The sequence below is a fragment of the Poromitra crassiceps genome (assembly GCF_964638095.1).
Source record: "Poromitra crassiceps genome assembly, chromosome: 23".
Taxonomy (NCBI): Eukaryota; Metazoa; Chordata; class Actinopteri; order Beryciformes; family Melamphaidae; genus Poromitra; species Poromitra crassiceps.
The window spans coordinates 11,799,550-11,815,194 of NC_139639.1; the positions used below are offsets into that span (position 1 = coordinate 11,799,550).

General features: G+C 44.2%; 1 protein-coding gene across 1 annotated transcript; it reads right to left on the minus strand.

Annotated features, from left to right (window-relative positions):
* Positions 1–2,852: 2,852 nt before the first annotated feature.
* LOC310796635 (dnaJ homolog subfamily C member 5-like) lies at positions 2,853–13,560 on the minus strand (the record flags this gene model as incomplete). The annotated part of the gene is made up of 4 exons (XM_083658865.1): positions 13,441–13,560; positions 8,075–8,288; positions 4,526–4,703; positions 2,853–2,950 (listed from the first exon to the last, which is right to left on the minus strand). The coding sequence occupies exons 1-4, from the start codon at positions 13,545–13,547 to the stop codon at positions 2,853–2,855; spliced, it is 597 nt and encodes a 198-aa protein (XP_083514991.1). The 5' UTR covers positions 13,548–13,560.
* Between the last annotated feature and the right edge of the window lie 2,085 nt (positions 13,561–15,645).

A 15,645-nucleotide genomic window follows, 5' to 3' on the forward strand; every position in this document is an offset into this window, starting at 1 on the left:
GAACACAAACTTTGCTGTTTCATAAACTTTTTTTAACCACAGACCTTTTCAGGCATTTAACCAAAATCCCCACCTTTTCAGGCATTTAACCAAAATCCCCATAGAAAAATCCCATTGCCTTTGAGACAAAGGAACCAGGAAGTACATGACTTCAAGTTCTGGGTTGGCCTGTAAAAAAAAAGGGGGGGGGAATAACATTTACCATCACAGAGGAATTTCCCTCTTTAAACTCTCATTGTAATTAAGTAATTGACTCTAATTAACTGACTTGCATGATTCAATAAAGCTTCAATAAAATAAATAACATTTCAGTCAGAATTACTTAACTCAATATGATGGAAATTTGACGTGCGATTGAAGTAACAATAAATAAATAAACAGACCAAAATACATTACAATATACATTTACACCAGTCAAAATACATTACAATACACATTTACACCAGTCAAAATACATTACAATGTAAATGCAAATAAGGTACTGCAATGGCATAAATAGTCATGCATGCATGACATTTTGCAGGACAATATATTTCTGGTGTGAATGGGCTTCCAGAGTAAACAGATTGTTCTCTATTTTTCCATATCAAGACTACATTTCCCATGAGCCCTGTTGCTTCCTGCTTCTACAGTTTAATGTATTTAAATGAATGTTGTAATGATTTATTGATGTTAAAATGACACACAGACAAATAAATATGAACCAAACATCAAACCTAAACCTTATTTACATCAACACATACATGTATAACAACACATTGGATGTCCACTGCTGTAATTATCATTATTAGTGTACAAAATATTAGAAATATTAGGATCATCCTGATATTCTGAACACTCGCTGTAGTTATCACATTCCAAATACGTCCATCTCAACAAGGCATTTAATATATTGCAAATTGAATCTGTAAATCTGTTTATTTTCTGGAACGATGATCAAAGTCTGGCAGTGAGGAGAGGTCACCTCACTGTTTCCAATGGAAAGCAGTTCATTTCAACACATGTTTATGGCTTCTATTATATTACTTATTGCCTTTGCTTATTGTATTGCTTTTTGCCTTGTCAATTATGGGTTGGCTCTATAGAGAGCTCCAGGGATGACGTATTTTTGTAGGGTGAATGCGGAAGTCCCGAACTTCCTGGTTCTTCACTGTTTCTGTCTATGGGATTTTTGAATGGGTTTTTGGCGCGATGCTTCAAATAATGTCTGTGGGCAACGCAAGTTTAATCAAACGCGAACCAAGGTTCAGCGGGATAATCTTCACACATGAGGACCACTTTCATGAGTTTTGAAGCGTAACTGCGAGCCCTAGAGGTAAAAAGCTTGTGCTAAGCTAATCCAGAACTACACACAGTGTCCACGCATTGATTGCGAGAGAAAGAATTTCCGCGTTCACTCGTGATGACGTATAATATCCGCGTCGACATTGTAGTCTCATTTAGCCGTTTGCTAGCTAGCCACCCTTTTAACGGCACATAAAAGCTTCAAAACTCATAAAAGTGGTCTTCATGTGTGAAGATGATGTTACTAAACACTGGTTCGCGTTTGATTAAGCCAGCGTTGCCCAGAGAGATTATTAGAAGCATCACGCCAAAAACCCATTCAAAACTCCCCTAGGCGAAAACTGTGAAGAACCAGGGCTGTTAGCATCGATGATTTCCGGACTCGTTCCTGGAGCTCTCTATTGCTTATCCCTCTTGGCTGAGTGCTGTCATTCTATTGGCTTATTGAGTGACCACCTCCCATCCCGAGCAGCCAATGATGGGCTGCATGGTGTACTAGGGAGGCCTTTTAAACCACTTGTTTTTTCTGTTGTTGTTCATGTTCGACTGATGAAGATGCTGTGTGTTGATGCCGTGTGTTGAAACGTTAGTCTTTGTTTCTGTATTGAAATAATTTTCCAGTGATTCGAGTGCTCCAGGATCCTCTTTGGGTTTACCCATTGATCTGTTGTATGTTAAGTTTCAAGTGTCACTCGAGCAGTTGTGTGTATGTGTGTGTTTGTGTGTGTGTGTGTGTATGTGTGTTGAATGGATTTGCAATTGCTCAACTGTGATGTCATCAGTGATATAATAAATCCTTCCTAGTATGAGCCGATGGCTCACACATGTATACACACAAGTGTGTGTGTGCGTGTGTGTGTGTGTATGTGTGCGTGCGTGCGTGCGACGTGCGACGTGCGACGTGCGTGTGCGTGTGTGTGTGTGTGTGTGTGGGTGTGTCAAATTGCTAATACTAATTAGTGCCAATGGAATTCGTGGAAGTTTTATATGATTTTTTGTGGTAAAATTGTGGGAAGTGGGGAAAGATGAAGTGGGAAAGATGAAGTGGGAAAGATGCAAGTTGAGGAACCTGTTTTGCCATTTTTTGTGGAGACATCGTGGCCCCCGCAAATATTGCTGAGCTTGATTGAATTTACATTAATTATTGTGATTGCAGAATTGCAATTTCCTGGAAGGACCGATATACAAAATACATTATATATACACAACACACACACACACACACATACATATACAGTATATATATATATATATATATACAGTATATGTGTGTGTGTGTGTGTGTGTGTGTGTGTGTGTGTGTGTGTGTGTGTGTGTTTGTGTGTGTATAGTGTTTGTCATCATCAGTTTATCATGATTAGTTAAAATCATCATATCCTCAGCATAATGACTCACTGAAAGCATAATATTGAATTTGAGGTGGATCCTCCATCTTTTGTATCTTCTGTCTCAAGCTGTGATGGAAACCAGAGGAATCACCTGACCGTCACCTGACTGTCACCTGACCGTCACCTGACCGTCTGTAAACTGCTCGTTAGTAAATGCCTTGTTGATTGGTGTGGTGCGTCTCATGTGTAGGTGTCTCCGTATCGGCGGTGTCCGTCTCCGATCAGCTGCGTCTTCTCACTGGCGTTGGTCGGCTGCTGAACGATCGGGGCGTCTCCATCTGCAGCGGACAGAGAGACACAGGCAAACACAAAAAAGCAATTTACGATCAATTTGATCAAGTTAATCTAAGATTTTTATATTTATCAAATGTAAGTGGAAAGAAAATTATAAAAAGTTTGCACACTGCAAAGGGCTCCAGTTAGTTTTTTATTGCAACACCGTGTGGTAACGTTTCGGGCAGCACCCTGCCCTTCTTCATAAAAACTAACTGGAGCCCTTTGCAGTGTGCAAACTTTTTTATAATTTTCTTTGCATTTACCACTAAGTTCTGCACCTGCCCTACTAGGCTGGAATGTGTGTGTCTCCCTTCTACCTTTGGATCAAATGTAAGTGGGCCACTTTGATAGGAGGCTATTGTAAAACTCACATGAAGCATATTCAATTTTTGTTCCTGATCAACATCCGCTTCCTCTCATTCTGTTATCTTTACAACCATCCACCCAAAGTACCCAGCAGGCCTGCTTTATTGCAACCTGTAACCTATGTTAAGGGCTTGCTCGGGGGTGGAGGCGGGATTTGATCCCACGCTCTCCCGCTTCCAGAGCGCTTGGCGAAGCTGGTTAGTACGCCTATTTCACATCCCACCCAATTCAGCCTTTTTGTGTCTAAAAGCCCCACGGATTAAATATCCTGTTGGCTCATTTCTCGTATTCATCCCGGAACAGCAGGCTTTTCTTTGTCTTTGTTTTACTTCCTGCCTTTTAGACACAAAATGGTTGATTTCAGTGGGATTGAAATAGGCTAATGGGCCTTGAAACTTGGGGGTGAGTTTAACAACTCTTACCATCATGGATTACAGTAGGTGTCCAGCTGAGCATGGTGCAGGTGGGAGACCACATTGCATTAAGGTTGCATTAATTTGTGGGAGGGGTATAAAGCAATGGTATTTATTTATGTATTTATCTATTTATTATCACATAGCTGCATCTAGACTGGTTTTAAACAGCTGGTTAAATGAAGCTGCCACCTGAGATGTCAGGGCCATCACCTGTCGCTGGACATTCTGCTGCTTGGCCCAGCAGAACGTCCAGCCAGCAACAATGCACAGGTGGAGAAGAACACCCATTTAGAATGAATGCCATGTGTCTGCCCTGGGGGCATGGTAAATTTATTTTTATTTTTTTTATATTTATAACTATTACTGAAAATTCAAGGCCGACCCAACCCTAGTAAGTTGAAGCCCGACCACTTAGCATAAATTGTTAGCCCGAACCCGACCAGAGCCCATCAGGCTGGGTCGGGTTCCGTCGGGCTCAGGCTGAAACTGAGAACTCTAAGCTGTGTGTGTGTGTGTGTGTGTGTGTGTGTGTGTGTGTGTGTGTGTGTGTGTGTGTGTGTGTGTGTGTGTGTGTGTGTGTGTGTGTGTGTGTGTGTGTGTGTGTGTGTGTGTGTGTGTGTGTGTGTGTGTGTGTGTAAGTATGGAAGAGAGTGAGAGAGAATAAAGAGAGAGTATCAATCTGGCCTACTGTCAATGCATTCAGCCCGAGCCCAACCGTACCCGACCCAGCCTGACGGGCTGGGCTGACAATTTATGTTAATGGGTCGGGTCGAAACAGAGCACTCGAGGCCTCACCATAGTCTTGGTCGTTGCGTAGTTCCTCCTCCAGGTCGTCGGGGGAAGCGTAGCTGTCTGGCTCCGCCCCCTCACTGGTGGGCGTCGGCCTGAGCTTCCCGCAGCAGCAGTTACAGCAGCAGCACAGGCAGCAGCAGCAGTAAAAGCCTGTCAGTACACCGCATACTGCAAACAAACCCTACAGAGACACAGACAGTCAGTCAGGCAGACAGACAGACAGACAGACAGACAGACAGACAGACAGACAGACAGACAAACAATAGATAACCACTACTACTACTATTATTATTATTACTACTACTGCTACCACTAATACTATTACTACTAATACTACTACTGCTTGGACCCAATCATTGCTGCATGCGGCCATATTGATTCTTATGATGTATCCATTATTAAGTGCACCCACTGACCCACATGCTCACTGAACAAAGGAGAATGGCCTCTCATGTGCTGACATCATTCAACACCTGACTCCACATGGATCTTCTTCTTCTTTGTTGAACCCAGCTCACAAAATCAACCAATAGACTCACTTACAGTCTGATGTGTGAGTCAAGAGTCATGAATGAATCACTCAAAACTACAGTCTTTTAATGACTCAGGAGTTACAAGTCCTTGGCTCTATGAACTCGTGCACTGACACTCACTCCCTTAACTGTATGTGGAAATGTATGGGGTTGGTTGGTTGGTTGGTTATATTAACTGTATGTTGTTTTGAGCTACTGAAGAGAAAGTGAGTTGCCCGGCACGAACTGGCTCAGATTCCTGCAAATCAGAAATTATCTCGTATCAAATCCTGTGTTTCATGGTCTTCTGTTGCTTGTTGCTACGTCCGCCCTGCCTGCAGGACTACAGGAGAGAGCTAGAGGACAGGAGATACGTCCGCCCTGCATGCAGGACTACAGGAGAGAGATAGACTCCAGCCTGCAGGACTACAGGAGAGAGATAGACTCCGGCATGCAGGACTACAGGAGAGAGATAGACTACAGGCATGCAGGACTACAGGAGAGAGATAGACTACAGGCCTGCAGGACTACAGGAGAGAGATAGACTCCAGGCCTGCAGGACTACAGGAGAGAGATAGACTACAGGCCTGCAGGACTACAGGAGAGAGATAGACTACAGGCCTGCAGGACTACAGGAGAGAGATAGACTCCGGCATGCAGGACTACAGGAGAGAGATAGACTACAGGCATGCAGGACTACAGGAGAGAGATAGACTACAGGCATGCAGGACTACAGGAGAGAGATAGACTACAGGCCTGCAGGACTACAGGAGAGAGATAGACTCCGGCCTGCAGGACTACAGGAGAGAGATAGACTCCGGCATGCAGGACTACAGGAGAGAGATAGACTACAGGCATGCAGGACTACAGGAGAGAGATAGACTACAGGCCTGCAGGACTACAGGAGAGAGATAGACTCCAGGCCTGCAGGACTACAGGAGAGAGATAGACTACAGGCATGCAGGACTACAGGAGAGAGATAGACTACAGGCCTGCAGGACTACAGGAGAGAGATAGACTACAGGCCTGCAGGACTACAGGAGAGAGATAGACTACAGGCCTGCAGGACTACAGGAGAGAGATAGACTCCGGCATGCAGGACTACAGGAGAGAGATAGACTACAGGCATGCAGGACTACAGGAGAGAGATAGACTACAGGCATGCAGGACTACAGGAGAGAGATAGACTCCAGGCCTGCAGGACTACAGGAGAGAGATAGACTACAGGCATGCAGGACTACAGGAGAGAGATAGACTACAGGCCTGCAGGACTACAGGAGAGAGATAGACTACAGGCCTGCAGGACTACAGGAGAGAGATAGACTACAGGCCTGCAGGACTACAGGAGAGAGATAGACTCCGGCATGCAGGACTACAGGAGAGAGATAGACTACAGGCATGCAGGACTACAGGAGAGAGATAGACTACAGGCCTGCAGGACTACAGGAGAGAGATAGACTCCGGCATGCAGGACTACAGGAGAGAGATAGACTCCGGCCTGCAGGACTACAGGAGAGAGATAGACTACAGGCCTGCAGGACTACAGGAGAGAGATAGACTACAGGCATGCAGGACTACAGGAGAGAGATAGACTCCAGGCCTGCAGGACTACAGGAGAGAGATAGACTCCGGCATGCAGGACTACAGGAGAGAGATAGACTCCGGCCTGCAGGACTACAGGAGAGAGATAGACTACAGGCCTGCAGGACTACAGGAGAGAGATAGACTACAGGCCTGCAGGACTACAGGAGAGAGATAGACTCCGGCCTGCAGGACTACAGGAGAGAGATAGACTACAGGCCTGCAGGACTACAGGAGAGAGATAGACTCCGGCCTGCAGGACTACAGGAGAGAGATAGACTACAGGCCTGCAGGACTACAGGAGAGAGGGGGTTGGGGGTTCCAAGTTACTGACCAAACAATGACATCCTCATGTCCTTCTAGACGATCCATTCTAGCATGGACCCTGATTGATTCTGTCCTGCTACAGAGGTTCTCTGATGTTACTGAGGAGGTGTAACATCCTGTCTTAAGACATGGAATTCATAACATTTTTACAGTGTGGCCAAAGCCATCTAGAACAGGTTTGGTCTGTCTGCCTGTTTGTCTGCCTGTTTGTCTGCCTGTTTGTCTGCCCGATGTCGTGTGCAAATAAGCAGAAGTTTAATGTAGATGCAAAGAAATATGCATTCCCCACAACACGCATCCCAGAGAAATCGCCAAAATAATCAATTAGGCCTAATGGCTGCTTATTTGAATTTGAAATTTGAGACATGGGGGACCCGAGGATTTAAACGGGAATCAGGAGTGACTGGAGCTTTGCTCAAAGGCACGTCAACAGCTTCTATTCACTTTCTCACCCCCAAGGTTTTCCCAGAGTGTTTGGGGAGTCGCAACCTTCTGAATGTCAGACCACAGTTTGAATCCCATACAAACTTAGTCTTTCAAGTCCGATTATCTTGTCTACAATCTTCAAATGCTCCATAAACAGTCTGTACGCTTGCCCATTAAAATTTGGCCAGAGGCAGACTGAAAGGTTCAATGGTATTCCGAATACCATTGAAGTAGTTGTCGGGAGCATTTGCAGCCAACGTGCCTGTTTTAAGAGACTAATGCACACTCAGTGAAGAAGAGATGTAAGGTCACGCACACACACACACACACACACACACACACACACACACAACACTCTCTCTCTCTCTCTCTCTCACACACATGCACACACTCTCTCACACACACACACACACACACTCTCTCTCTCTCTCTCACACACACACACACACTCTCTCTCTCTCTAGCCTACGATAACATAAAGCCTAAGCCTAACCTAATCTTGATTCTCCTCTTAACCTGAAACTAATGCATCCCTCAAAAGGTCCTTACTTTTGGAGCATTTTCTCAACTTTCCATCCTTATGCTGCTAATCCTTCAGAAGACACACCCACCCACCCACCCACACACACACATACTGTACACGCACACACGCGCACACACACACACACACACACACACACACACACACACACACACACACACACACCTTGGCCCACCATGTGGACAACATGAAGTACGTGTTGACGTTGTCCTCTCCAAACTGCTGGGCGACGTAAAGGCCCAGCGAGCCGTACGAGTCGTAGATGTTCCTCTTGCTGAGGTCGGCGAGCACGGCGTGGGCAGCGTTCAGCTCCTTAAACTTCTCCGATGCCTCCGGGTTGTCTGGGTTCTTATCCGGGTGGAAACGTAACGCCAGCTTCCTGACAGAGGACACATTTACTATCTTATTATTATTACATTTTTTTTATTATCGACAGCCGGAACAGGGACGGCACCCGGGTAGCAGTATGGGTTAGCTCCCCAGCCTGCGTCTTCCGTGAGGAAGAAGCCCAAAAACCCACGAAAGGCCTTTTAGGAGGGCCATTCAAGCCGCAAGTGGAGACTGCAGTGCCACCAAGTACTGGTACTGCATGGTGTCCACTAAGATACCATCACCTCGGAATGAGATGTTTGGAGCGGGGGACTCTGGTGCAGCGCACAGGTCGTAGACCTGGTGAGACGAGGGAGGAACCCGGCCGGGTGGCAACCCACAGAGCCCGGTCCCTCTACGTACCAGAGCCCTCTCCCTCCCCCGGTCCCGGCAGAGTAGTTCCGGAGCAGCGTATTGAGTGGCCCTGACCGCATGACCACCCTCGACCCTCCCTATAGGGCTGACCGTGGGTAGCTACTGGGACGTAAGTTGGGGCTTGGCCAGCCCCGGCTGGGTCACCTGGGCGAGGGTGTATGATGTTGCGAGACCCGAAACATCCTATGACCCCAGGGTACATCACTGAGGATACGTCCCAGTTATGCATCCATGCGATGTTTTTCTTTATTAGCTGCAGTAATAGTAGGAGGCTAGTTGCAGTACTCTAAGGTGACCAGATGGTCGTCCCTGATTTTCAGGGACAGTCCCCATTTTTGCTGGAGCTGTCCCCAAATGTCCCCAATTTCTACTCTTCGTCCGCGGCCGACATTACTCTCTTTCAGAGGCTCTAGCAGGCTCACTTCTAAAGCTATAGTGAAGATACTTATATGAAACTAGTAAACTAGAAGACCTGAGCCATCCATTGGTCCCAACCATGTCATGCTACAGACATATCAAAGGATTGTGATATCAAATCACAGCATGATTTTTTCTGTGGTGTTCAAGGTCTTGGTATTTTGGAGGGATATCAGACAGTCGACCTGTTTATTACACCATGGTCAAAATACATGAAACCAGAATCGTCACCCTTTTTTTAACATTGTATATTTGAATGATATATTGACTGCCGAAGTGGAAATTATTTTCCATTTCAGAAATCTGGTCACATTACAGTGGTACTAGCTACTACTACTAGTAGGTTGTAAACGGCTTACCCACCATTGTACGTTGTACGAAAAAGTTGAATGGCCATCTCTGTATGTACGCAGGCGTACACACTGGCTGAGTTTTATTTATAAAACTCTGCTTGGGCTTGTCCCGTCTTATTTACGGACATATCTGTCCAGAAGCCACAGCCACTATGGCCTACGTTCACAGGATTATTTCCAGTTGACTGCTCCGCATCCTCGCACCAAGTGGGGAGAAAGAGCTTTTAAATACGCTGCCCCCTTAGCTTGGAATACCCTTCAGAAGGATTTAAAATTGCCAGAATTGGTCTCCCATGCTGAGTTTGGCGGGATCCTGAAGGACATGGAACGTGAGACCATTGGTCAATGTCTTTGCAACTAGATTTGTAGAATCACATTTTATATTATTGTATTGCTGTATTGTTGTATGTTTATATGTACTGTTGACATGTTGTGCTGCCTTCTTGGCCTGTACCCTGTACTACGAAGCTATAACAGACCCGCGATCTGTCACTTTGATCTGGTTTGACTGAACAGGATCAAAGCTATCTAGTTTAAGGATACTACGACGCAGGTTTTCTACTCGATAACTAAAGCTGGGATCTGCCTGTGCACGCGCACGTTTTTCGCTCGTGCACAGGCGCGCGTCCACGCGAAAGAGGTGCGCTAGCCAATCACATTATGAACAGCTGAGTTGATCCACGCCCACACCCATTTCCACACCCATTTCCTCGTTCAATGAAAGTGCAGTGCATGATCAGAGTTTTAGCGGATATTTAATGTATCCGCGATTTAATGTCAGAATGAAAATCCGCGTTGGATAGTCTGCTGAAGGGCTGTCTAAAGCAGCAGCTTGTATTCACATCAGTCATTTGATTTACTTTGATCAGCGATTTCTGTCTGATACAGCTGCATTGATACAGCAGCAACAAATGTAAATGTGTAATCTCAGTCTATACATTTTCACAATCTGTAAGCCTATTTAGACCATAGATTTAGAAACGCATGCTCAATGAATAATGATCTCTATCACTCATGTGTGTGGTTGCACTGATCGAATAATTCATATATAAAATAGCCTAGTATAAAGCCTAATAGCCTACTATAAAAGAGAAAACTGCTGAACTGAATTGAGACGATGCGGGCATAGTTATCATTGATAAAAACTAGCCTATTTTTGCTCATATATTGGCATACAGCCTACAGGACACAGTTCCAGCTGAAAGATGCAAGAATAGCCTGCATATTTAGTATTGGGGCTATCCCATATTTATCCCATATCTATATTATATGTATAGGCTTTTCTGGCATGTAGGAGAATATCACCCTCACTCCATTTGAGGGTCCGTTCATGATATGCGCCGCGGTGATTAATAGTGATCATATTTCTCCACGCATCGTTGAGCTGTTAAGACAAAGTGGTAAGTAGGCTTAATTTAATTATGTAGCCTACAGAGCCACGAATGTTTTGCTTGTTCTATTCTCAGTTGACTGCAATCTATTTTTCATATGGCGATCTTATGAATGGTGAGTGACTCCAGAGAGCCGATTATATGGGTCTCTCATGGATTTTGATCTTATCCTCTTAAGCTAACCTGGTCGCGACCAGGTTAGCTTTGCAGCGTCAGTTGCCATGGTGATTGAAAGTTAACTTGCTTTGTAGTACGGCTAAACCAGGTTTAAACTCAAACTTACTCGGATAAGGCATTAAACTAGCTTCGTAGTACAGGCTACAGGTCACCTTGGTGAAAGAGATCACTGATCTCAATGGGTTTTTAACCTGGTTAAATAAAGGATAAATAAAAAGATGAACTACTCAGATCTTTTAAAGAATTAGAAATACCACAGTATCAAAATACTCTTGTTACAAGTCAAAGTCCTGCATTCATTTTGAACTGTGCTAGGATCCCAACTACTAAAAGAATGACCGGTAATCAACCCACTTTGTATCATATATAATCTAGGTAAAATAAGCACATGGGCAGTGTTTACCTTCTGTCTCTGTTTAGCTCACCCTGCAACTCTGCCCGCACCACCAAGTCATTAAGGCTCATAGTTAAAAAATAAAAATAAACAATAACAGCCGCCCTCGGAGCAGATTCTGCCTCTCCAGCACAACTTCCGCAGCTCCGTTACGCGTCACAACGGAGCGCTTTGCCAGAGGAGGACATGGGAGATCTCCGTGAGGAGAACACAGAGAGAAGGCAAACACTGCCCATGTGCTTACAGTATATTACCCAGATGATTAATGATACAAAGTGGGTTGATTATTATTAAAGCCAACCTTTAAATGTAATCGATGTGAATGTGAGCTGCCAGAACTGCATGAATTGTATAACCAGCGGTGCCTCAGGAGGTCCCTGAAGATCATCAAAGACACAAACCATCCCCACAACAGCCTGTTCTCCCTGTTACCCTCAGGGAGGAGATACAGGGTCCCAAAAGCACGCACAAATCGCTTGAGGGACAGTTTCTTCCCGCAGGCCACGAGACTCCTTAACATACACAAATAGTGTAGTAGCTGTACTGTACCGCACTGTAGATGCTACCATTATGTATGTCTAATGTTTAATTGTATGTTTAATTAGGTATATGCTATTTGCACCTGTACGTCAAATACGTCGAATTTAAAATGTTTAAGCACGTCTAAAGTATGCACATGACATGTGCACCTATGTGCAGTGAATATGCCACTGTCTCTGACTGTCTCTGACTGCTTGTTTTTTCGATTATTTTTTTGTAAAGCACCTTGAATTGCCTTTGTGTATGAAAGGTGCTATATAAATAAAATTTGACTTGACTTGACTTGACTTGTCGTATCACTCTACTGCCTTATTGCTTGTTGTGTCTCTTGTTGTTTTTGCACTCATATGCCCTGTTATATTTGTACTATGTTGTAAACGGAGTCCACAGCACAAGAATTTCACACGTGATACTTGTACCACAGAGTGACAATAAAAATCTTGAATCTTGAGTGTGTGAGTCGATGTGAATATGAGTGTGTGAGTTGATGTGAATATGAGTGTGTGAGTTGATGTGAATATGAGTGTGTGAGTTGATGTGAATATGAGTGTGTGAGTCGATGTGAATATGAGTGTGTGAGTTGATGTGAATATGAGTGTGTGAGTCGATGTGAATATGGGTGTGTGAGTTGATGTGAATATGAGTGTGTGAGTTGATGTGAATATGAGTGTGTGAGTTGATGTGAATATGAGTGTGTGAGTCGATGTGAATATGAGTGTGTGAGTCGATGTGAATATGAGTGTGTGAGTCGATGTGAATATGAGTGTGTGAGTTGATGTGAATATGAGTGTGTGAGTCGATGTGAATATGAGTGTGTGAGTTGATGTGAATATGAGTGTGTGAGTTGATGTGAATATGAGTGTGTGAGTCGATGTGAATATGAGTGTGTGAGTCGATGTGAATATGAGTGTGTGAGTTGATGTGAATATGAGTGTGTGAGTCGATGTGAATATGAGTGTGTGAGTTGATGTGAATATGAGTGTGTGAGTTGATGTGAATATGAGTGTGTGAGTTGATGTGAATATGAGTGTGTGAGTTGATGTGAATATGAGTGTGTGAGTTGATGTGAATATGAGTGTGTGAGTCGATGTGAATATGAGTGTGTGAGTTGATGTGAATATGAGTGTGTGAGTTGATGTGAATATGAGTGTGTGAGTTGATGTGAATATGAGTGTGTGAGTCGATGTGAATATGAGTGTGTGAGTTGATGTGAATATGAGTGTGTGAGTTGATGTGAATATGAGTGTGTGAGTTGATGTGAATATGAGTGTGTGAGTTGATGTGAATATGAGTGTGTGAGTTGATGTGAATATGAGTGTGTGAGTTGATGTGAATATGAGTGTGTGAGTCGATGTGAATATGAGTGTGTGAGTTGATGTGAATATGAGTGTGTGAGTTGATGTGAATATGAGTGTGTGAGTCGATGTGAATATGAGTGTGTGAGTTGATGTGAATATGAGTGTGTGAGTTGATGTGAATATGGGTGTGTGAGTTGTGGTGTGGCTGCTTTCTCACCTGTAGGACTTCTTGATCTCGTCATGGGTGCAGCCTTTCTCCAGGCCGAGCACCTGGTACAGAGACTCTCCGGCCGTGGAGAGAGTTCGCTGCCTGGCTTCAGACATGCTGCCTCCTCCCCTGCTGCCTGGAGGAGAGAGCAGCTATGAGATCAACCCATCACGGGCCACCAGTCATCACGGGCCTCGGGTCGACTCAACTTGGACTTGAGCACTGATGACTCAGACTCTACTTCTCCATCACTTAGCCATTTCCTACATTTCCCACAATGCTTTTCAACAGCCCACACAGAACATGCCTACAGAACTTCAGCTGTTGGTTTTGCATGGAGAGAAATAGTAATAGCAACAGTAAGAGTTATTTCAGTGAGGAAAAAGGTGAGTGGCTCCTCTCACTCAGCTCCTCCCCTCCTCTCCCCTCCCCTCCCCTCCTCTCCTCTCCTCTCCCCTCCTCTCCTCTCCCTTCCCCTCCCCTCCTCCCCTCCTCTCCTCTCCTCTCCTCCCTGTGTGACTGTTGGACATCTTTTTGTGCAAAATGGCACCTCTAAATAGAAGCCCTCGCTCTTTGATTATGAGGGGCTGACACATTAGCCAAATGGTTTGACATCCTGAAACGTCTTCTGATATGTGGTGTGATGAGGGGGGGGGAGTCCTGTAAGTAAGGTGAAGAACTTTCTCAAAATAATGACTCAAAATAATGAGAAGGATCCTCAAAATTTCTCAAAACATCGACAAAGTGTCTCATTATTTTGAGAAAGTTTCTCAAAGGACCTAAATGTATATTTCCATCACACTGGCAGAAATGGACTTCCATAAAACACTCGTAGCTGCTGGAAAGATCTGGAGGTGACGTCACCTCATCTACGATTGGCCGGTTATGCATCAAGAAGAGAAACACAACAAACTACTGAATGGAGCTGTTTTTGATCAGAATTACAGTTTTCTTTAACAGTCACCGCTCAATAGATAGTCAGGTTCACTATGTCACAAAATATACCTTTGTTCAAGTTTCGTGGGGATTTGCAAAACTATACATTTTCGGAATCGTCAGAACCTGTAGAATCCAAAAACCAATGTTGGCATTTGCACAGACCCCTGCATGGCGGCCATTTTGGCGTTTCAAAATGGTCGCCATAAAATACATAATTTGCGCTATCTTGGCTTCTATTCAACCTAGAAACTTAATTTAAAAGGCTAATCCTATGTTTTCCGGGTTGAGGAAACCACTGGTGGCATCATTAGACTTCTAATCCTAACCCTTGATTCACTTTTAGGACCTTTTATCACTTTCGGGTGCATGGCACACCATATTCAACCACCTTGCAGTGAACCGCTGGTAAGTAAAATTATGTAGTGGTCTATATTGGACAGCATTCACCATATGGGGCACATGGGGGGGGGGGGGGGGGGGGTGGATAAAAAAACAAAAACATAATGGGGCACATAGTTGTCATTTTGGCATTTCAAAATGGTCGCCATAAAATACATAATTTGCTATATCTTGGCTTCTATTCAACCTAGAAACTTAATTTAAAGGGCTAATCAAGGAATCCAATAAAGCCATCAAAATAGTGCTTGGGATTATAGAAAATCAACAAACAGGTAATTGAACACCATTGTCTTTATATTTGTGATATAATGTATTACATAATGCACATACGCATTTATTTCCAAACAACAATAAATAACAATACATATAACAATAAATATAACAATAAATATAACAATAAATAATGGAAAGAACATGGAAGTCAGTAGCCAGTCATGTCAGGTCATCATAAGCATTTACTAGCTATATATCTTGCTTTTAGACATCTTCGTCACTGTTCTGAGTGTAATCTTCTGCATTACAGTCCGCATCATTTTCGCAGTCACTTCCACACAAACAAAGGTCTGTGCAAGCCAAGTTGTTTCTCCTGCATGAACATCTCTGGGTTGTGCAATGAGCTTTACACTGACATCTGACCAACTCTACAATGGCCTCTGGTGCAGGTGGAACCTTTGTGGTGGTAGCTAGTATCTCACCATGGTCATTCTGGTAATAGCCATGTTTGAGTGGGTCCAACAGACGTTGCCACATCACAGTGGCTTGGCACCACACCCTACTCTGCACGTGCACACGCTCAATGTGCTCCTCAAGGGCACCAACTGTTGGAGGCAACTTGCTGCTTTCTGCCAGATGTTTACAAAACAGATGCCACCTTAG